The sequence below is a fragment of the Pan paniscus genome, chromosome 18, assembly GCF_029289425.2.
Source record: "Pan paniscus chromosome 18, NHGRI_mPanPan1-v2.0_pri, whole genome shotgun sequence".
Taxonomy (NCBI): Eukaryota; Metazoa; Chordata; class Mammalia; order Primates; family Hominidae; genus Pan; species Pan paniscus.
In genome coordinates this window covers 15,485,896-15,509,162 of record NC_073267.2, presented here as the reverse complement: position 1 = coordinate 15,509,162, position 23,267 = coordinate 15,485,896, and the positions used below count along the sequence as shown (strand labels likewise).

The following is a 23,267-nucleotide window of genomic DNA, read 5'->3' as shown; positions in this document are numbered from 1 at the left end:
GACTGAGGCATGAGAATCACTTGAACCTGGGAGGCAGAGGTTGCAGTGAGCTATGATTATACCACTGCACTCCAGCCTGGGTGACAGAACTAGACTTTCTCTCAAAAAAAAAAAAAAAAACAAGGAAAAGATAATGCTGTATTACTGACTTAGAAAGATGGTCATGATATATAGTTTGAATAAAAAAAGAAGACTATGATTAGTACACATATCATCCAATTCATTTTTTAAAATCCATGTGTTAACATATGTCCAACAAAACACTGAGAAGATACACATCAAACTTGTGACGGAATGACAATTTGAGGGTGGGAAATTTTCTTCCTAAAGTAGAAAGTACTTTCTACTTTCTACACTTTTGTATTGTTTGAATTTTTATAATGAACATCTATTACTTTAAAAAGATTTTTTAAAGCGTACTGACGGTATCTATGTGGCCCCTGCAATGAATACCACCAAATTACTTCACTCCCTTAAGTCTCAGCTGCCTGAAAAGAAAGGAAAACGTCAACTTGATAAGCCACAAATTGTCATTAAGAATAGTCAAACATTAACGACGGACCTTTCAAAGAACACAGTGGCAAGTCAGGCCAAGGTTTCCTGGCTTCAGAGTACAGGTTAAATGCCTTGCTACTGTAGACTGTTTTAAAGCTGCACTCCTTGAAAGAAAGCTGTTTCGTATCTTAATATATAGTTAACATGGCCAGGCGCGGTGGCTCATGCCTGTAATCCCAGCACTTTGGGAGGCTGAGGCTGGTGGATCACCTGAGGTTGGGAGTTTGAGACCAGCCTGACCAACATGGAGAAACCCTGTCTCTACTAAAAAAATACAAAATTATCCAGGTGTGGCGGCACATGCCTGTAATCCCATCTGCTTGGGAGGCTGAGGCAGGAGAATGGCGTGAACCCGGGAGGCGGAGCTTGCAGTGAGCCAAGATCATGCCACTGCACTCCAGCCTGGGCAACAGAGCGAGACTCCATCTCAAAAATAAATAAATAAATAAAATTTAAAAAAGACTTTTCAGAGCTAAAAATAGGATAGTCCCAGGCAAACCAAGATGGCTGGACACACTAGTAGTTGTCATACCCAACACACTGTTGGGTATGACATTTTCTTTTCTTTTTTTTTTTTGAGACAGAGTCTCCATTTGTTGCCCAGGCTGGAGTGCAGTTGCGCCATCTCGGCTCACTGCAACCTCCATCTCCCGGGTTCAAGTGATTCTCCTGCCTCAGCCTCCTGAGTAGCTGGGATTATAGGTGCACGCCACCACGCCCAGCTAATGTCTGTATCTTTAGTAGAGACGGTTTTGCCATGTTAGCCAGGCTGAACTCCTGACCTCAGGTCACCTGCCTCTGCCTTCTAAAGTGCTGGGATTACAGGCATGAGCCACCACGTGCGCCCTCAGATGACATTTTCTACACTTCCCCTCTTCATTTCAGCTTTCTCTGTTGCAAGAGATTGTTAATGCTACTCGGAGACCACAGAGTGTGATTTCTTACAAAGTATTCATTACCTGTATAGCCAAATTTCACCAAGTGAACAGTTGCTATGTTCAAAGGAGGTCTTTCAGGTGGAACTGAGCATTGATCTCCATTTTTCCTGCTCAATCTTTCAGCAATGTTCACAGCATAAATAGAACAGCAATCTTTTTTTTTTTTTTTTAGACTGAGTCTCACTCTGTCATCCAGGCTGGAGTGCAGTGGCACAATCTTGGCTCACTGCAACCTCCGCCTTCTGGGTTCAAGCGATTCTCCTGCCTCAGCCTCCTGAGTAGCTGTGACTAAAAGCATGTGCCATCACACCGGCTAATTTTTGTATTTTAGTAGAGATGGGGTTTCACCATGTTGGCCAGGCTGGTCTCGAACTGCTGACCTCAAGTGATCCACCCGCCTTGGCCTCCCAAAGTGCTGGGATTACAGGCGTGAGCCACCATGACCAGCCCTAATGATTGCATTTTAATCGCCTCTGCGTCCCCATCGCACTTGGCTCATGCATTTGCCACAGGCTGGTCTGTGCTGTAATCTCTTTGAAATTCTGTCCCCAGTGGATGGGGGGAAAGGAAGCAACTCTGTCTTCCTCGAAGGAAGCAACACTGCCTCGGTTTCCTTCCCTTCCAAGTCACCTAGCAGAGCCATCTGCACAAAAGGAATGAAAACGTGTGTTTGCTGAATCACATTAGACTTTATGTTACATCCTATTCTCGCGACTGTAGCTCCAGATTATACAAGCTACATCTAATTTGTCCAACACTATTTTCTCTTAATCTTCCACTTCTCTGCAGCTCTGTGCTGTGTACAGTTCTGTCTGAAGTCTTCCTCCATTCAAACTCTAAAAGGAAAAAACCTCCCTCTGATATCCATAGGGAGGGAGGTGCCCCCCTAGAGAGCAGAGATGTGTGAGAAAAGAGACCAGATCCCAAAGTACAACTTGTCTCTCCTTGAGAAGCATGATTCAGAACAGGAAGAAGAGGAGGAGAGGAAGGAAAGGGGAAGGGAGGAAGGGACATCTGAAGGGATGCTCTCCGTGGTTATTGGAGGTTGGTGGCGTTCTGCTAGTTTGCTTTATTTTATTTTATTTTATTTTTGAGACAGAGTTAGCTCTGTCACCCAAGCTGGAGTGCAGTGGCGAAATCTCGACTCATTGCAACCTCCACCTCCCAGGTTCAAGTGATTCTTCAGCCTCAGCCTCTCGTGTAGCTGGGTGTACAGACACGTGCCACCACACCTAGCTAATATTTTTTGTATTTTTAGTAGAGACAGGGTTTCACCACGTTGGCCAGGCTGGTCTCGAACTCCTGACCTCAAGTGATCTGCCCGCCTCAGCCTCCCAAAATGCTGGGATTACAGGTGAGCCACCTCGCCCAGCCGGTTAGTTTTAGAACAGGGTCTCACTCTATTGCCCAGGCTGGAGTGCAGTGGCACAGTCTTGGCTCACTGCAGCCTCATACTCCTGGAGTCAAGTGATCCTCCTGCCTCGGCCTCCCAAGTAGCTAATAATAGAATTAGAGGCACACCACCACACCCAGGTAATTATTTTTATTTTTGTAGAGACAGGGTCTTGCTGTGTTGGCCAAGCTGGCCTTGAACTCCTGGGCTCAAGCTCCTGCCTTCTGCCTCAGATTACAGGTGTGAGACTCTACCTCACTGCAGCATTCTTTTAAATGACATTTGCCCTCTTTTATAACTTTTGGTATTTTTTTAGTTTTAAAATTTCGAGCATTAACCCTGTTTTATTATCAGAATAAAAGCAACGGTGTTTTGGTTTTTCTTTGTTGTTGTTGTTTTTGAGACAGAGTCTCGTGCTGTTGCCCAGGTAGTTGTGCAGTGGTGCGATCTCAGCTCACTGCAACCTCCATCTCCCGGATTCAAGTGATTCTCCTGCCCCAGCCTCCCGAGTAGCTGGGATTACAGGCACCTGCCACCACGCCCAGCTATTTTTGTTGTTGTTGTTGTTGTTATTTTTATTAGAGAAGGAAAACCAGTGTCATTCCTTAGTGGTCATCTGCGGGTTCTGCTCTGCAAGCATCCATTGTTCTTTCTCTCATGATAGCACCTCCAATGTCTTGCCATGGGAGAATACACCTCACCCGTGAAATGCTGTCTTAGGGAACTGGCATTCAAGATGCCCTCCTTCCTAGTCAAGGGTTGGGTCTTGATCCTAGCTGGTCCGATACACTTAGGCTAAGTTCTTGCTGTGTTTGGCTTTGACCTTAGCTTAGCTTCTCCCAACCACCATTGTCCTGAGACTGGAGAGGTTCCCTTGCCTGCGAGCAGCAGTTGCAAAGCTGGCAGGAGGCCTTAGGACACAGGGAAAGTTTGTACGAGTCAGCGTTTCTTCTAAAAGTGCTTATTTTAGGAGTTTGCACACACAGGAGATGGGATGATTTGCAAGCAACAGAAATGGACTCTGGTTAACGCAGAGATCTTCTCTGTGTTCTCCCCCAGGTACTTGAATCTTGGGCACAGTGGCTCAGAGATGCAAAAGAGTGGGACTGATTCAGCCAGATGACAGTACCCGGAATTTTCTGCCATCTGGAAATTCCTAGTCAGCAAGGTTCCTCTTCTCTCTAAAGTCTGGCTGTTTAGCTTTTTCTTTCTTTCTTTCTTCCTTCCTTTCTTTCTTTTTTTTTTTTAAGAGACAGGGTCTCACTCTGTCTCCCAGGCTGGAGCGCAGTGGCCCAATCATGGCTCACTGTAACCTCAAACTCCTAGGTTCAAGCAATCCTCCTGCCTCAGCCTCTCAAGTAGCTAGGACTACAGGTGCACGCCCCATGACTGGATAATTTTTAGAACTGTTTTGTAGAGATGGGATCTCCCTGTGTTGCCCAGGCTGGTCTCAAACTCTTGCCTCTAGCAATCCTCCCGCCTCAGCCTCCCAAAGTGCTAGGATTTCAGGCATAAGCCACTGTGCCTAGAGCTATTTTTTGTTTTAAATTCTGGAAGGATTTCCAGATACATTCCTTTTCCTTAAGTTCCTGTACTTTGCAAACTTATTTAAATAAGTTTACTTACTGTGGATCACAGTAAGAAATACTCAGAGAGCCAGATGCAGTGGCTCATGCCTCTAATCCCAGCACTTTGGGAGGCTGAGGCAGGAGGCTCACTTGAGCCCAGGAGTCCAAGACCAGTCTGGGCAATAAAGCAAGACCCTGTCTCTACAAAAAAAAAAAAAAAAAAAAAAATTAGTTAGCTAGCTGGGTGTGGTGACACCCACCTGTAGTCCCAGCTTCTCAGGAGACTGAGGTGGGAGAATCACTTAAGCCCAGGAATTCAAGGCTTCAGTGAGCCATGATTGCACCACTGCACTCTGGCCTCGGTAACAGAGTGAGCTCCTGTCTCAAAAAAAAAAAAAAAAAAAAAAGAAATACTAAGAGTGACCCAGTATGTACATACACACATAGGCATAAGTAAAACAAACGTTGGACAAAATAGGCCGGGCATGGTGGCTCATGCCTGTAATCTCAGTACTTTGGGAGGCTGAGATGGGTGGATCACTTGAGGTGAGGAGTTTGAGACCAGCTTGGTCAATACAGTGAAACCCCATCTCTACTAAAAATTAGCTGGGCATAGTGGCATGCACCTGTGGTCCCAGCTACTCAAGAGGCTGAGGCAGGAGAATCGTTTGAACACGGAAGGTAGGGACTGCAGTAGCAGAGATCACACCACTGTACTCCAGCCTGGGTGAGACTCACTCCAGAGAGGGAGACTCTGTCTCAGAAAACGAACAAACAAAACAAACAAACGAAGGTTGCACGGAAATAAGACTTAACTTTAGCAGCATAGATGCAGCTTTCTATTTCCTATTTCCATTTCATTTTTTTTTATGCTGGTTACGCCCCCTTAAACTAATTTAAAGTTTCATGCATGAGGCTTTAAATCTCACACTTGGAAAACCTCTGAGTTTTCCAAAGTTCATTGCTGTTGCTTGCAATAATCCTGTCTCTTGTGTGTGAAAACCCTAAAATGATCATCGATATAATGGAACGTGGAACCTCACAAACTTTTTCTCTTGGGCAATGCAGCAGCATGACAAGCTCTGGCAGCAAAAAGCCACAAATGGTGGCTGGAAGAGCCAAGCATAGCATCGAAGCCAAGCAGCCCGAACTTTCTCCTCCCACAGCAAGCAAAAGCCAGCTATGGCCGGGCGTGGTGGGTCATGCCTGGAATCCCAGCACTTTGGGAGGCTGAGGCAGATGAATCCCGTGAACCCAGGAGTTCGAGATCAGCCTCAACAACATGGTAAAACCCCATCTCTACTAAAAATACAACAATTAGCCAGGCATGGTGGCTTGTGCCTGTAATCCCAGCTACTCGGGAGGCTGAGGCAGGAGGATTGCTTGAGCCCAGGAGGTGGAGGCTGCAGTGAGCCAAGATCATGCCACTGCACTCCAGCCTGAACAATAGAGCAAGACTGTTTCAAAAAAAAAAAAGCCAGCTGTGATGTGAATACCTTTTACATGCCTATTATTTGTCTAGGCTAGGGATCCATGAGCCTTCAGACCAAACCCAGACCAATGCCAGTTTCTCTATGGCCCTTGAGCTAAGGATGACTTCTACATTTTCTTTTCCTTTTTTTTTCTTTTTTGAGATGACCTCTACATTTTCAAATGGCTGTGGGAAAACATCAAAAGAATAATAATATTTTATGACACGGGAAAGTTATATAAAATTCAAATTTCAGTGCTCACCAATCAAGTTGAAACAAAACATAGCCACATCCATTCATTTAGGTGCCTGTCTATGGCAGCTTTAGGCTACAGCTTTGGAGTACGGTGGTAGAGCTGAGTGGTCGCAACAGGGGCCATATGACCTGCACACCCTAAAATAGTATCTAGCCTTGTACAGAAAAAGTATATCAGGGCTGGGTGTGATGACACACACCTGTAATCCCAGCACTTTGGGAGGTCAAGGCAGGAAGATCACTTGAGGCCAGGAGTTCAAGACCAGCCTGGGCAACATAGTGAGACACCATCTCTACCAAAAAAAAAAAATTTTTTTTAAAGAAAACAACAAAAAAGAACCCATCTCTAGTCTAAATACTAGATGGAGATTAAAAATAAAGTAGGCTGGGTGCAGTGGTTCATGCCTGTAATCCCAGCACTTTGGGAGGCTGAGATGGGTGGATCACCTGAGGTCAGGAGTTCGAGACCAGTCTGACCAATATGGTGAAAGCTTCTCTCTAGTAAAAATACAAAAATTAGCCAGGTGTGTTGGTGTGCACCTGTAGTCCCAGCTACTCAGGAGGCTGAGGCAGGAGAATCGCTTGAACCTGGGAGGCAGAGGTTGCATTGAGCTGAGATCACACCATTGCACTCCAGCATGGGCGACAGAGCGAGACTCCCTCTCTTAAAAAAAAAAAAAAATTAAAGAAAAAGAAAAAAAATTCAACTTTTATTTTAGACTAAGGAGGTACACGTGCAGGTTTGTTACAAGGGTGTATTTCATGATGCTGAGATCTGGGGTCTGGGTGAAACCAGCAGCCAGATAATGAGCAAAGTACCTAATAGGTAGTGTTTCAACTCTCCCCTCCCTCCTTCCTCCCTCTTGTAGTCCCCAGTGTCTGCTGTTCCCATCTTTGTGTCCATCTGTACCCAATGTTTAGCTTCTACTTATAAGTCAGAACACGCATTAATTCACTTAGGATAATGGCCTCCAGCTGCATCCATGTTGCTGCAAAGACCATAGTTTTACTTTTTTTGATAGCTGGTGGTATTCCACGGTATATATGTACCATATTTTCTTTATCCAATCCACTGTCAATAGGCACCTAGGTTGATTCCACATCTTTGCTATTGCAGGTAGTGCTAAACGGACCAGTTATTTAATGGGGCCTTATCGTTTTTTTGTTTCTGTTGTTTCAGAAAGATGTGACTTACTCTGAAATGTTATACCTCACCTATGCTGGCATCTAAGAATCAAAAATTTAAGGTGTGTAAAGTACCTAGCCCAGCCTGTACCCATCACAACACTGTCACTTGGCTGCTGGTTCCCATTCATGGTACCTATTCCTGTTACTTTGTATCTGATCTGAAAATCTCACATCTTTCCCTCAAAGCAGAAGGTAAGGATGCTAATCTCACGGCAGCATCAGGAACAAATCTTTGTTTTTTTAGTTTTTTTTGAGACAGAATCTTGCTCTGTCGCCTAGGCTTGAATGCAGTAGTGCGATGTCAGCTCACTGCAACCTCTGCCTCCCAGGTTCAAGCGATTCTCATGCCTCAGCCTCCTGAGTAGCTGGAATTACAGGCTTGCACCACCATGCCCAGCTAATTTTTATATTTTTGGTAGATGGGATTTCGCCACGTTGCCCAGGCTGGTCTTGAATCCCTGAACTCAAGTGACCCACCCCCGTGGGCCTCCCAAAGTGCTGCAAATACAGGCGTAAGCCACTGCGCCTGGATGCTGATATTTTCAAATGGTTAAGACCTCAGGCTAATGACAGGGTTTTTCCTTGCCTATCACATTGAGAGCACTTAGAAGACCTTCCTTCCTTCTGAGACATAATAACTACTATGGGTTTCTCCCTTCAAGATTTCTGATCAGCCCCTTCTTTCAAACCCACTGCTCCTGTAGACTCCAGCCCTGCCATGGATATTTGGACATCCAGCCCTCATCATGGGATAATTCCAAACCCTCCTAGCTGACCTTCTTATCCCCAGGGCCCCTGACTTTGCATCCAGTTGGTCACCATTGCCAGACAAGCCTTCCTAAAATGCTACTTCCGGCCAGGCGCAGTGGCTCATGTCTGTAATCCCAGCGCGTTGGCAGGCCAAGGCAGGCAGATCACCTGAGGTCAGGAGTTTGAGACCAGCTTGGCCAACAGGGTGAAACCCCATCTCTACTAAAAGTACAAAAATTAGCTGGGCATGGTGGCGGGTACCTGTAATTCCGGCTACTCAGGAGGCTGAGGCAGGACAATCGCTTGAACCCAGGAGGTGGAGGTTGAAGTGAGCTGTGATCACGCCACTGCACTCTAGCCTGGGCAACAACAGCAAGACTCTGTCTCAAAAATAAATAAATAAATAAATGCTACTTCTTTCCCTCCATCCCTTGTCCTGCAATGGTCCCATATTGCCAGTCCTTTTCTAATCCACCAAAGTCTAGTGGTCCTGCTTAACCATCCTTTTTATCTCACAACTCCTCCAATGCAGCGAAGCTCATGCACGCCTCCAGAAATCTCCACGCTCATGTCACCTCCATTCTTCATTGAGGTTCACCCACTTAAATTTAACTTCTCTCTCTTCCTTCTCTCCAAGTATTCAGATACTATCAGGTCAATTCCCACTTCACATCCTCTTCTATTAACATGATTGCCACCATTTACTGAGAGCACCAGACTCTGTGAAGGGCTTTCATATATTATTTCATTGAATCTTCTTAATTAGCCTTTGATACGGTTTGGCTGTGTCCCCACCCAAATCTCATCTTGAATTGTAATCTGAATTGTAATCCCCATGTGTGGAGGGAGGGACCTGGTGGGAGGTAATTGGATCATGGGGGCGGTTTCCCCCATACTGTTCTCATGATACTGAGTGAGTTCTCACGAGATCTGGTTGTTTGATAAGTGTCTGGTGCTTCCCTCTGTCACTCTCTCCTGCCACCTCGTGAAGAAGGTGCTTGCTTCTCCTGAGCCTTCCGCCATGATTGTAAGTTTCCTGAGGACTCCCTGGCCAGGTGGAACTGTGAGTCAATCAAATCTCTTTTCTTTTCAAATCACCCAGTCTCAGTCTCAGGTAGTATCTTTATAGCAGTGTGAAAACGAACCAATACATCCTTTGAGGCAGATCCTGTTATTATCCCCATTTTACAGATGAGAAAACTGAAATTCAGAGAGGTTAAGTAACCAGCCCAAGATCACGCAACTATTATGAAGTGGTAAAGCCAGGATTCAAATGCAGGCAGAGCTCCTGCTGCCAAACGTTACAGTAATATGCCCCTATATTGACCTAGAAATCCTTCTTGATCATTCAAAGAAAGCCTTTCTTTGTGAAGCTACAAGTCTTCAAAACAGAAAGGCTCTTCCTCCTCCATTTTTGTGAACGTCTTCAACTTCCACTCCAGTTTGACACTGAAGGCACTTTGAAGTGGTGAGATGTAGTCCTCAAGCTTACAAGAGGCATGTTTGTAATGGAAAAGGAAATTAATGAGCCAGAGAACAGAATCAGTTCTAAGAAACACAGAGACATGTCTAGTTGACATTAAGCATCTATATCAATGGCAGCTTCAACTAATCCTGGGAAATTAGGAAGGTAGCAGAATTAAGTCAACCTGTGCTAGGTTCAAATCTCAGCCCTACCACTTATCAGTGGAAGGGCCAATTGCTTAACATTGGGCCAATTGCTTAACCTCTGTAAGCCTCAGTTTTCTCCTCTGTAAATAGAACAATAAATGCAATAGATGGCTATATTGTGTCTCATCTCACAGAACGTTTTGAAAGGAGCGGAGGATACATGTAAAACATGCACACAGTGGCTCATAGGAAGAACTTCATGCATGTTATTTCTTATAATCATTTTCTTTATTTTTATTTTTTTAGAGACAAGGTCTCACTTTGTTGCCCATGCTGGAGTGCAGTGGTGCAGTCATAGCTCACTGCAGCCTCAAACTCCTGGGCTCAAGAGATTCTCCCACCTCAGCCCCCGGGTAGCTAGGACTACAGGTGCACATCATCACACTCAGCCAGTTTATTTTTTTATTTTTTTGTAGAGATGAGGACTTGCTATGTTGCCCAGGCTGGTCTTGAACTCCTGGGCTCAAGCCATTCTGCCTCAGCCTCCCAAGTAGCTGGGATCACAAGCGTGGGCCACTATGCCCAGCTAACTTTTTTATTTTTATTTTTGTAGAGTTAGAGTCTCGCTTACTTTCTGTCTGTATACAATAGTTTGCGTTTTTAAAATAATTTCATGTCAGCGGACTCATACAGTATGTACTCTTTTCTTTCTTGCTTGCTTCTTTCACTCAGCATGATGATTTTGTGATCCATTTACATAGTGTGTCTTTAGTCCATTCCTTTTTACTGTTGAGAAGCATTCTGTTGTATGATTATACCATATTTGGGTTGTTTCCAGTTTGGGGCTATTCCTAAAAAAGCTGCTATGAACATTTGTGTACAAATATTTGTAGAGACACTTGCTCTCATTTCTGTTGGGTAAATACCCAGAAGTGCACTGTCTGGGTCCTATGATTGGTGTATGTTTAAATTTTTAAGAAATGACCAAGCCATTTCCCCCCATGTGACATTCCTACCAGCAACGCATGAGGGTGCCAGTTGATCTACATCCTCTCCAGCACTTAGTATGATCAGTCCTTTTAATTTTAGCCTTTCCAGTGGCTGCATATCTCAGTAGGGTTCCAATTTGGTTTTTCCTAACAATTAATGGTGATTCCACATATGTATTTCCTTCTGTTCTTTCTTATTAAGGCTCAGCTCTTCCAGAAAGTTTTCAGAAGCTCCAGGGTTGGCTAAGCCCCTCCTCTTTGCTCCATTAGCTACCCTGCTCCCAGCCCCCACTTACTCACACACCCTTATTAAATCAAGTTTACCTTTTTATGTACCTGTTGCCATAGCTGTAAAGCCAATAATATAATAATTAACATTTACTAAACATGTATCATGTACTGACCTCTGTATTGAATGATTTCCAATCTGTGTCTCAAGGAATTCTCAGCTATCCTAAGTAGATACTATTACTGTCACTGTTGTACAGTTGCAGAAACCAAAGCTTAAGAGGTGAAATAACCAGGCGTGGTGGCTCATGCCTATAATCTCAGCACTTTGGGAGGCCAAGACAGGAGGACTGCTTGAGGCCAGGAGTTCAAGACCAGCCTGGGCAACATACCAAGACCCCACCTCTACAAAAAAATTGTAAAAATTAGCCGCACGTGGTGGTGTGCACCTGTAGTTCCAGCTACTTGGGAGGCCTAGGCGGGAGGCCTAGGCAGGAGGTCGAGGCTTGCAAGAGCTGTGATTGTGCCACAGCACTCCCATATGGGCAATGGAGCAAGACCCTGTCTCAAAAACTGACTTTGAGAAACTTCTTCAGATGTATATAATTCCTCATGGTTATCATTGAGAACAGATACAGATAGCAAAAGATTGAGGTGGGGGAAAAAAGGTGAAATAACTCATTCAAAGTCCAGAGCCAGGACATGGCAGAGCCAGGCCTCAAAATAAAAGCTCTCTCGAAAGCCCACACTTATAACCAATAAACTAGAAACCATCTGCTCTTCCATGCAGGACCACCATGTACTCATACTATGAGGCCAGCTCCTCCCACCCAGCCTGGCAGGCATTTCTCAATAAATATCGTCTGCAAAACAGAGCTGAGCCTTCACACTGCTACCATCAATAACATTTAGTGACATGTATTTGTCACCATGCTTTCCTGGCATTATTCTGTTTAATTCTCAGGGGATTAAAGAAATCACTATACCCATTTTACAGATGAAGAAACTGAGGCTTAGGGAAGTTAGGCCAATTGTCCAAGATCACAGTGCTAGGAAGCAGCAGAGGAAGAAATGGACCACAGTAGGACGGAATTCTTAAGGGTGGGGTCAGGACCCATCTAGCTCTGTTCCTCTAAAACGAGTGCACAGGAGACGCCCACAACAAGTGAATAGTGAAGAAATGAATTGATTCTATCTTTTGGGGGAACTTGTGAGTGAAGTACTAAAAGAGGGCCTTTACCTGTGCTGGCTTCCAACCAACCCCCAAGCTCATTCCTATAAGTGAACCAGGCAGTCCCAGGATCCATTAAGCCAAGGGGAAAGAAACAGGCAAAACAAAACAAAACAAAACAAAACAAAGCTGGTGCCTGGACCTTGGCCTTTGGAATATTCACCTCTGTGCCTGGGGCAGACAGCTTACCTGAAATCCCCTTCTCTACACTCTTCCTCTTTTGAAACCCTGTTTAGCCTTCAGGCCCAATGCAAACACCCCTCTTTGCTGTTGGCCTGCAGCTCCCCAGTCACAGCCAATTTCTTTCCTAATTTCACACTTCTTTTTTTTTGTTTTTGGAGACAGAGTCTCGCTCTGTTGTTCAGGCTAGAGTGCAGTGGTGCAATCTCTGCAACCTCTACCTCCAGGGTGCAAGCGATTCTCGTGTCTCAGGCTCCCGAGTAGCTGGAATCACAGGTGTGCACCACCACATCTGGCTAATTTTTTGTATTTTTAGTAAAGACAGGGTTTCACCATGTTGGCCAGGCTGGTCTCGAACTCCTGACCTCAGGTGATCCTCCCACCTTGGCCTCCCAAAGTGCTGGGATTACAGGCTCGAGCCGCCACGCCTGGCCCACACTTGTACTTTTCATTTAGCATGTGTTTCATTATACTGCTTTATAAGTTGCGGTGGATTTTTTGTTTTTGTTTTTGTTTGTTTGTTTGTTTTTTGAGATAGGGCCTCACTGTCGCCCAGGCTGGAGTACAGTGGTGCCATCTTGGCTCACCACAGCTTCCGGGCCCCCCAGGCTCAAGCGATTCTCTCACCTCAGCCTCCCAAGTAGCTAGCACCACGTCCGGCTAATTTTTTGTATTTTTGGTAGAGACAGGGTTTCGCCACATTGCCCAGGCTAGTCTCAAACTCTGGGGCTCAAGTAATCCTCCCTGCCTGGGCCTACCAAAGTGCTGGGATTACACATGAGAGCCACCGCGCCCAGCCTGTGGTGTTTTTTTTTGAGACAGGGTCTCAGGTCTTGCTCTGTCGCTCAGGCTGGAGTCCAGTGGTGCAATCTCAGCTCACTGTAACCTCCGCCTCCGCGGTTCAAGTGATCCTCCTGCCTCAGCCTCCAGAGTAGCTGGGATTACAGATGCATGCCACTATGCCTGGCTAATTTTTGTATTTTTGGTAGAGATGGGGTTTCACCATGTTGCTCAGGCTGGTCTTGAACTTCTGATGTTAAGTGATCCACCAGCCTCGGCCTCCCAAAGTGCTGGGATTACAAGTGTGAGCAACCACGCCCGGCCCTTTGGTGTTCTTTATGGCTGTGTCTCTCACTCCAAATCTGTAAACCTTTTAAGAGTGAAGGCTGGGATTCTGTCTTATTCCATCTCTAATCTCTACAGCACCCAGCACTGAACCAAGAATAACAGACAGTGGATAGGAACATCCAGAGGCAGAGAGGGCTTAGAATCAGGCTCCAGCCCTACCACCTTCTAGCTTTATGCCTTTCAGCAAGTTTCTTAACCCCCTGAAACCTCGGTTTCCCCATGTTTAAATGGGAATAATAATTCTCCTTATGTCATAGGGCTGTTATGAGAATTTAATAAGCTCAAGTTCATAGCTAAAACTCATTGAATGGATATTATTATTAATATGTGTTTAATAACTAATCAGTCCAAGAATAGGCATGATTAATTTTTTCTTCAATTAACACAGGAGGAAACTCTTGCAAAAATAAAACATAACGTTATGAGCAAAGTTATGAGCAGACATTACTCAACTGTGTGAATAATTGGGCTTGTTCAAAGTACATTCTAGATACTGTCATATTTGTAATATTTATATCACTGCTATAATAGTTTTGCAATAATTTACATAGTTGCCTGTCAAGAGACAGTGCAGAATCTATCCCTCTCCTAATTCTTTTTTTTTTTTTTTTTTTCTTGAGACAGTGTCTCACTCTGTCGCCCAGGCTGGAGTGCAATGGTGTGACCTCAGCTCACTGCAAGCTCTGCCCCCTGGTTCAAGTGACTCTCCTGCCTCAGCCTCCCGAGTAGCTAGGATTACAGGCATGCGCCACCACGCCCAGCTAATTTTTGTATTTTTGGTAGATGTGGGTTTCACCATGTTGCCCAGGCTGGTCTCAAACTCCTCACCTCAGGTGATCCACCTGCCTCGGTCTCCCAAAGTGCTGAGATTACAGGCTTCAGCCACTGTGCCCGGCCTCCCTCTCCTAAGTCTTAACCAGGTGCTTGATCTTCCAGAGGACAACCCATGGGGCCCTTGTCACACCTTTCACACTCAAGGAAACTGCCACCACTTCTCCAAAATAAAATTGATTAGGAAGGAATCACGGACTATAACAAATGCTGCTTGCATTGATCATCACTTGCCCCACTATGGACTTATTTCCCATCTAGTACCCAACATGACCCTTTAAAAACAAAAACCAGGCTGAGCGCAGTGGCTCTTGCCTGTAGTCCCAGCCCTTTGGGAGGCTGAGACAGGCAGATTGCTTTTGAGCCCAGGAGTTCAAGACTAGCCTGGAAACACAGCAAAACCCCATCTCTACCAAAAATTCAAAAACTAACAGGGCTGCTGGGTATCGTGGCTCACGGCTGTAATCCCAGCATTTTGGGAGGCTGAGGCAGGGGGATCACTTGAGGTCAAGAGTTCGAGACCAGCCTGACCAACATGGAAAAACCCCATCTCTACTAAAAATACAAAAATTAACCAGGCATGGTGGTGGGCACCTGTAATCCCAGCTACTTGGGAGGCAGAAGAATCGCTCGGACCCAGGAGGCAGAGGTTGCGGCAAGCCAAGATCACACCACTGCACTCCAGCCTGGGCAAGAGAACGAGACTCTGTCTTAATTTTTTTTTTTTAATGGGCTCTAGAGGCATGTGAACTTGTAGTTCCAGCTACTCAGGAGGCTGAGGCGGGAGAATCCATTGAGCCCAGGAGGTTGAAGCTGCAGTGATCCGAGATCTCACCACAGCACTCTATCCTGGGTGACAAGCGAGACCCTGTCTCAAAAACAGAAAACCTCAAAAAACATAACAGTTCATGTTAGTCCCTTGATTAAAATGTTTCAGCAGTTTCTCCTGCAATGAGAATAAATTTCAGACTTTTTGTTTGTTTGTTTTAATCACAACCTAAAAGGCCCTACCTAGTCTGGCTTCCCTCTGATTCATCTGCCCTTCACCCTGACTCACTGGGTTCCAGCCACCCTGGCCTTCTGTCTCTTCCTCTAGCACAAGGCCTTTACGTTTACTGCCTGGATTCCTGCTATTTATACAGTAAAATGTCACCTCCTTAGAGAAGCGCTTCCTGAACACCAAATGAAAAGTACCCCTTCCCTATTAATGCCCATGAAACATTTACTATGACCTAAACCATCTTACTTGTTTGCTTTATGTAATATTTGACGCCTTCACTCTCAACCCAGGTCTTAACTTCCCCTAAATAGAAGCTTTATGTGGGCAGGGACTTTGTCGAGAAATCTCAAGACTGTACCTGCAGCCCCTAGAACACTGCCTGGCACTTGTAAGGCACTCAGTACCTATTTATGGAGTGAATAAATGGGATCTGGGGAGCAAATGATGGTCGTTTTTTACTTTTTATTTTCATATTTCAGATGAATTCAAATTTTTTATAAAGTACATGTATTACTTCTAGAATCAGAAAAAAATGATGCAAAACCAAAATAAAATAATAAAATGAGCATATGTAACCAAACAGAAGATAGTTCAAACCTTTCGCCAAGAATCTATTATATAGATTGCCAGCAATTTGCATTATTTCAGTCTCCACACTGTTTATGAAACCTGAAACGCTGGCCAGTTTAACGATCTGCTTGTTAGTCAGTACACAACTTTGAACTTTTAAATAATAGTCATCTCCCCTGGGCTTATGGAAAGATTGCAGTTTGAGCTTTCTACTTCATTCCAATCTCCTACTCATAGAGCATTTATTTCCAGCACTATGTCTGTGTTGATTTTTTTTTTTTTTTTTTTTTTTTTTTTTTTTTTTTTGAGATGAAGTCTTGCTCTGTCACCCAGGCTGGAATGCAGCGGTCCAATCTCGGCTCACTGCAACCTCTGCCTCCTGAGTACAAGCAATTCTCTCACCTCAGCCTCCCTAGTAGCTGGGATTATAGGCGCCCATCACCACGCCTGGCTAATTTTTGTATTTTTAGTACAGACAGGGTTTCGCCATGTTGGGACAGCTGGCCTCGAACTGCTGACCTCAAGCGATCCGCCCACCTCAGCCTCCCAAAGTGCTGGGATTACAGGCATGAGCCACCACACCCAGCCAGTTGATGCTATTACCTCTCCTGGCATTCCCCTCTCCCGCCCCCAACTCCTCCACTTCCCCTGTCCAAAATCTTGATCATCCTTTAAGACACATACAAATCTATCAAGAAATGGCCACAACAGAGACAACTGTGTTTCTGAAAAGCTCTGCGCTTTTTCAAAAGGCGCCTTGTCTGCATGTCTCCCTCAATTAATTACACTTGGTTGAAAGCAGTATTTTTATATACCTAACCACGCTGAAATGTCACTATACATTTTCCAGCTGAGCGGGGAAAAAACCTCCCTGCTAGTGGAAAAACGCTGTTGAAGGTGGCTGGGAGCAATTACTTTGAACCTTTCTCAAAGGAGAAAATACTAGATGGTTTGTAAGGGTGCAGAAGCCTTTCTCCACATGTTCCCATGAGGAAGGCAGTATGTACAGAATCATTAACCAGAATTTACTAAGAAATGGAAGCAATGAAAAGCTGTAACTGGTGAGCTTGGGATAACCTCTGCAAATATTGCTGGGGCCATCCCCTTCTGTCCTCCTATGACAACCATTCAGCCTTGACTGAGCGCTTTCAGCATGTGAGGCCCTGTGCTAAATGCATTATATACATATCTCATCTAATCTTCCAAGAGTCCGAAGTGCGCATTACTACAATTATCCCCACTTCACAGATGAGGCAACTGACACACAGAGACCTTGAACAATTTTCCCAGGGTCACAAATCTAACAAGTGACAGCTGAATAAGGCTGGTTTGAACTCATTCAGCCTAACTTCAAAACGTTCCTTCTTTGCTACTCTGATATAGCACATTACATATCTTTTATCTAAAAACTATAGTTGAAATTTAAAATAGCAGTCAACACAATCTTAACTAAAAAAGACCAGTTCTGCAGTCTCCCTCCCCTCTTCAATTCTGTTTAATTTACACCTACTCAGTGTTTAACATAAAATATTTAAAAATGTGTGGAAGTTAAACAGAGCATGCCTTCTTTTTAAGGGGCCTCTTCTTTTCTCCAGCATTTCATGTGTTACAACATTGGCTTGGCAATTGTCATGCCATAGAAACAAAAGTACTAATTTTCACACTTCATTAATAAATAAATGGAGGCCCCAGGCTTTATGGAATGGATCCATAGATACCCTGAGAGTTGAAAGAGTGTTCCAAAAAAGGTTTAATCAAACACCCCCTGCGTGCAAACACGCATCTAGAAAACAGGCCCAGGCATGGTAGCTCACACCTGTAATCACGGCACTTTGGGAGGCCAAGGAGGGCAGATCACTTGAGGCCAGGAGGTCGAGACCAGCCTGGCCAACATGGTGAAACCCCATCTCTACTAAAAATACAAAAATTAGCCGGACGTGGTGGTGCATGCCTGTAATCCCAGCTACTCGGGAGGCTGAGGCGGGAGAATTGCTTGAACCTGGGGGGCGGATGCTGCAGTGAGCTGATCGTGCCACTGCACTCCAGCCTGGGCGACAGAGCAAGACCCTGTCTCAAAAAAAAAAAAAAAAAAAAAAAGAGTCTAGAAAATAAAACTTGCCAGATTCAAGTTTCAAAAGTTAGACTCTGGATCCACGTTTTAAGAATTTCAGCTTTCGCCAGGTGTGGTGGCTCATGCCTGTAATCCCAGCACTTTGGAAGGCTGAGGTGGGTGGATCACCTAAGGTCAGGAGTTCAAGACCAGCCTGGCCAACATAGTCAAAACCCCTCTCTACTAAAACTACAAAAATTAGTTGAGCGTGGTGGCAGGCGCCTGTAGTCCCAGCTACTTGGGAGGCTGAGGCAGGAGAATGGCTTGAACCTGGGAGGCGGAGGTTGCAGTGAGCTGAGATCATGCCACTGCACTCCAGCCTGGGGGACAGAGTGAGACTCCATCTCAAAAAAGAAAAGGAAAACCAGATTTGAGGATCCACGCAAGTACAGATCAGGAGCTGTTCCTCTTGCCTTTGACTAGGAAGCAAGACTGAGTCTTTGATGGTTTGAAACAGAGGGTAAGAAGGACTTTATACCAGACTTTTTTTTTTTTGAGAGGGAGTCTCACTCTGTCACCCAGGCTGGAGTGCAGTGGTGCAATCTCAGCTCACTGCAAGCTCCGCCTCCCGGGTTCACGCCATTCTCCTGCGTCAGCCTCCCCGGCAGCTGGGACAATAGGCGCCCACTGCCACAACCAGCTAATTTTTTGTATTTTTAGTATAGACGGGGTTTCACCGTGTTAGCCAGGATGGTCTTGATCTCCTGACCTTGTGATCCGCCCGCCTCGGCCTCCCAAAGTGCTGGGATTACAGGCGTGAGCCACTGCGCCTGGCCTTATACCTGACTTTTAACAGTATGCTACATAGGACCCAGAAGTACAAAAATTTCAGGATTGAAACTGCTGTAAATTGGGTGCTTGCTGCAATTTTCCTGCATGTTTCAAATTTTTTCTCATAAAATGTTAAGATATAAAAAGCTACAAGGGCATTATTGAAGAATTGACCAATATTTACATAATTCCTTGCAAAGAGTAAAAGCAGGTTCTGTCTATAAATGTTGTGCAGTAACCGAATGGAAGTGAACAATACGTATTGAGCACTTAACCTTGAGTACTATATGTATCATCTTATTTAGTATACACAATAAAGACATAATCTCTATTTTCAGAAAATGAAGGCAGAGTGAGGCTTAGCAATACTCCTAAAGTCACATAGCCAGCAAGGCACAGAGTGAGGATTCAAAGCAGCACTCGTGTGAACAGCTTCCATTCTGTGTGGACCCAGCATTTTTTTAAGGCCTCTGTGAGCTTCAGAGAGCAACAGGGCTGCCACATAATTATAAAATCACTGAGCATGTTCTGTGACTATCTCAATAGACTTAGGAAGTTTTCTGAAACCATGAAAGCAATAAACCTTCATGTTAAAAGCAGGCTCTGGGGTCCAACAGACCGGGGTTCAAATCCTGGTTCTGCCACTTAACTGTCAGATCACCTAACAAGTCCCAGTTTTGTTTTGTTTTTTTAAATCTATGCAAGATTTTAAATTTATATTTAAATTTTTTATTTTAAAATGTTTTGTTTTAAAATTTTTATTTTAAAATGTTTTTTTAAATCTAGGCAAGATTTAAATTTATAAATCTTAGTACTGCAGGAGGTTGTTGCGGGGACTAAACGAAATGATGCATTTAGAGTTCTCAGCACATGGTCATCTAGCAATAAAAGGCAGCCATTGTTGAGATTATTTTGAGCTTGTAAGAAACAGAGACCCTCATGGAGATACAGAGTAGAATGATGGTTACCAGAGGCTGGGGAGGGTATTGGGAGGGGGGACATAGAGATGGTTAATGGATACAAAAATATAGGTAGACAGAATGAATAAGATCTAGTATCTGATAGCACAACACGATGACTACGGTCAACAATTTATTGTACATTTAAAAATAACTAAAAGAGGGCAGGTGGGGTGCCTCACACCTGTAATCCCGGCACTTTGGGAGGCCAGGGCAGGCCGATCACCTGAGGTCAGGAGTTCGGGACCAGCCTGGCCAACATGGTGAAACCCCATCTCTACTAAAAATACAAAAGTTAGCCAGGCATGGTGGCGAGCACCTGTAATCTCAGCTACTCTGGAGGCTGAGGCAGGAGAATCGCTTGAACCCAGGAAGTGGAGGTAGCAGTGAGCCGAGATTGTGTCATTGCACTCCAGTCTGGGCAACAAGAGCGAAACTCCGTCTCAAAAAAAAAAAAAAAAGCTAAACTAAAAGAGTATAATTAGTCACACATATGGGCTTTTTTAAAAAAGGAGTGTAATTGGATTGTTTGTAACACAAAAAAAAGGATAAATGCTTGAGGTTTTGGATACCCCGTTTACCCTGATGTGATTATTACACATTGTATGCCTGTATCAAAATATCTCATGTATTCCATAAATATGGACACCCACTATGTGCACTTAAAAATTAAAGAAAGAAACAGAGACCCTCAGCCCTGACGCCCTGATGTTATGCCAAAGCACCAAGTCATTGGGTCTTGAAAGGATGAACTAGAAAGAAAGATCAAGGTTAAAAAGGGAGAAAAAAAAAGAAAAGGAAAAAGGTTGGCAGTGTTATGACATCCATCCTAGCAGATGAACCACTAAGACATTGGATTGTGATTTCAACTTCAACCCGTCAGAATCAGAACACAGTTGAGCCCTTCTAGGAAGATTTTCTAAATCCATAATCACAGGTATAGAGAAAGAAAGCGCGCACACACAATTTTCCACCAGGTGAGGACAGAATAAGATCACATTCACAATACTTTAGCCCTACATCGCTCAGAGATCCGTGCTGGGGCAGAGCGCGGAGCAGTGACCCAGAGCCGAGGCAGGAAGCTGCCGGGTCCCTGAGAAGGACCTCTCCTTCCCAGCCTGGTGGGCAAGCCATGTGAGAGCAGCGGCTTTGGGGAGCCCCTGGGTTTGCAGGGACCTCCAGTGACCCTGGAGCCCCTGACGCTGCCTCTACACTTTGAGGGCAGGAGTTTCAACTATTGTATCCTATTAATGAAAAACAAAATCCTTCGTTTACTTAGAAATGTTGACATCCAAACACCGCAGAGAGAACCAGTAAATAAATACAGCCGGTCTATTTCGAAACTGCCTTCTAGAGTTGTACCCAAGCAGACTTTAACTGAGTCAAGAGAGAAAAGAGAACGGTGTGTGCCTTTTGACCCTTTTGCCGCCCCAAGCCTCCCACCCCGACCCAAGGAAGGCGGGGGAGGACAAGCTGGGAATTTCAGGTGCACTCCGAAACCTCACGCAGGGGGTAGGAAAGCAAGCGGAAAACCAGCAGACACTCCCCCCTCTCCAGGGACGTGGGCGCTTTCCAGGACGGTCCTGCATCTCCAGCGCCCTGGCGCATCCCAGGCGGAGAGAGGATCCTCCTCCCTGGGCTGTGGGAGAGACCCGACTTCACAGGACCAGCTGCGAGCTGACGGATCTGGGACTCCTAAGTCGAGCCCAGGCTCCTGCCTTAGCTGCCTGGCCATCTCCCAACCCTCCCAGTGAGGCTCAGCCCGGAGGGTCCCCCCCTTTTGTTCGCGGGGAGAGCGCGTCGCTGCGCAGAGCTGCGTATCCCCCTGCGCTGCCAGCCCCGCTGCGCTGCGGGGGCGCTTCCCTGGGTCCACTGCTGGCGTTCCTCGCGCTCCCGCGACCACCCGCTCAGGCGCACGGATCCCCAGCTGTCCCCGGCCCTCCGCCCCACCGCCGCAGTACTCACTTCTCCCCAGTCTCTCCGTTTTCCAAGCCGTCTCCTCCACCGCCCCATAGCGCCTCAGAGGCTTCTCGGCTTCCAGATGGGCGGACAAAGATTGCTTTAATTCCATCGCTGATCCCCGTGGCCAGGTCGACGGGTCTCCCTTTACTCCATTCCCGCTGCGGGCTGCAGGGAGGGAGGTGGCTCCAGCCAGCAGCGTTTTAACGGGCCGGGCGCCCGTGACGCTGCTCCATCTCCTCCGCCGCCGCCAGCGCCCAGGAGCGCCTACGGGTACCCAGAAGGGGCAGGGATGCACGGCACATGCGCAGTGGAGGCTTGGTGGGGGGGCTTGGGGGCTGGGTAGGGAGACAGAGGGGCAGGTGATAACTCTAAGAAAAACAACAAACAAAACAACTAAAATAAAACCAACACAAAGGAAGTGAGAACAAGGCCCCTGCCTATTCTAGAGCCCCTAGTGATGCTTGGCATGGGGCTGGCACTGTGGGCGGCTTGCGAGCCGTAAGCGGGCTGCGGGTTTTGAGTGGGATTGGTGAGCCCGTCTCTATCTGCGGGCGATGCATCCGTCTTTCTGGGGAGCATGCAGAGGCGTGAGTGTGGACCTAGATCTATGGGTTCTGGGCTTGGCTGACTGCTTTTCTGTGAGAATATCTGTCGTGTGCGTCTGTTTAATTTGAAGTGGGACAGTGGATGCCTACGTCATTTCCATATGTGTTTGCATGCACTTTGGGGGGAGAGAGAGAGAGAGATGAAAATATTTTGCACACAGGTATAGCAGAGCTGTTTGGAGCATGGGGCTTTACTTTCCAGAAACCCCAGAGGTTTATCTTTAAAAGCAAACAAACAAACAAACAAAAAACACCATGGCAGTGCCTGGGCACGATGGCTCATGCCTGTAATCCCAGCACTTTGGGAGGCCGAGGTGGGTGGATCACTTGAGGCCAGGAGTTCGAGACTAGCCTGGCCAACATGGTGAAACCCCATCTTTACTGAAAATACAAAAATTAGCCAGCTGTGATGGCGCAGGCCTGTAATTCCAGCTACTCGGGAGGCTGAGGCAGGAGAATCGCTTGAACCTGGGAGGCAGAGGTTGCAGTGATCCGAGATCATGCCATTGCACTCCAGCCTGGGCAACAAGAGGAAAACTCCGTCTCAAAAAAAGAAAAGAAACGAAAAAAAGAAAATGATTTCCCAGTAGGAAACAGGGAAAGAATATGAATAGTCATGTCATGTGGGCAGAGGAGGAAGGCCCAATGTGAGAAGCTGCTCAACCCCCTTAGTAATAAGGAAAATGAAAATGTAAATAAGAATATATCATCCAATAGGCAAAAACTAAAAAATCTAACAATCATGTGTTGTAAAAGATGTGGATTTTTTTTTGAGACAGAGTCCAAAAATGCTGGGGTTACAGATGTGAGACACCATGCCTGGCATAATTTGAACTTTTATCTAATGCTAGTGGGAGTATAAATTGGTACAACTGTTTTTTTCTCTCTGTCACCCAGGCTGGAGTGCAGTGGCATAGTCTCGGCTCACTGAAACCTCCACCTCCTGGGTTCAAGCTCCTGAGTAGCTGTGACT

General features: G+C 45.6%; 2 protein-coding genes across 3 annotated transcripts in view; both read right to left on the bottom strand.

Annotated features, from left to right (window-relative positions):
• Positions 1-22,699, bottom strand: part of BMERB1 (bMERB domain containing 1) — a 158,016-nt gene extending 135,317 nt beyond the window's left edge. Inside the window, exon 1 of the mRNA XM_034951184.3 lies at positions 21,693-22,699. Within this exon, the coding sequence (XP_034807075.3) occupies positions 21,693-21,798 (106 nt within the window). The 5' untranslated portion in view covers positions 21,799-22,699. The remainder of the gene's footprint in view (positions 1-21,692) is intronic.
• Positions 21,693-23,267, bottom strand: part of MPV17L (MPV17 mitochondrial inner membrane protein like) — a 40,390-nt gene continuing 38,815 nt past the window's right edge. Inside the window, exon 7 of one of the 2 annotated variants that reach the window (XR_010110478.1) lies at positions 21,693-22,024. The gene's annotated coding sequence lies outside the window, so the exon portion shown is untranslated. Of the gene's footprint in view, positions 22,058-23,267 lie in introns of both variants that reach the window. The other variant, XR_010110479.1, reaches the window with a different exon arrangement.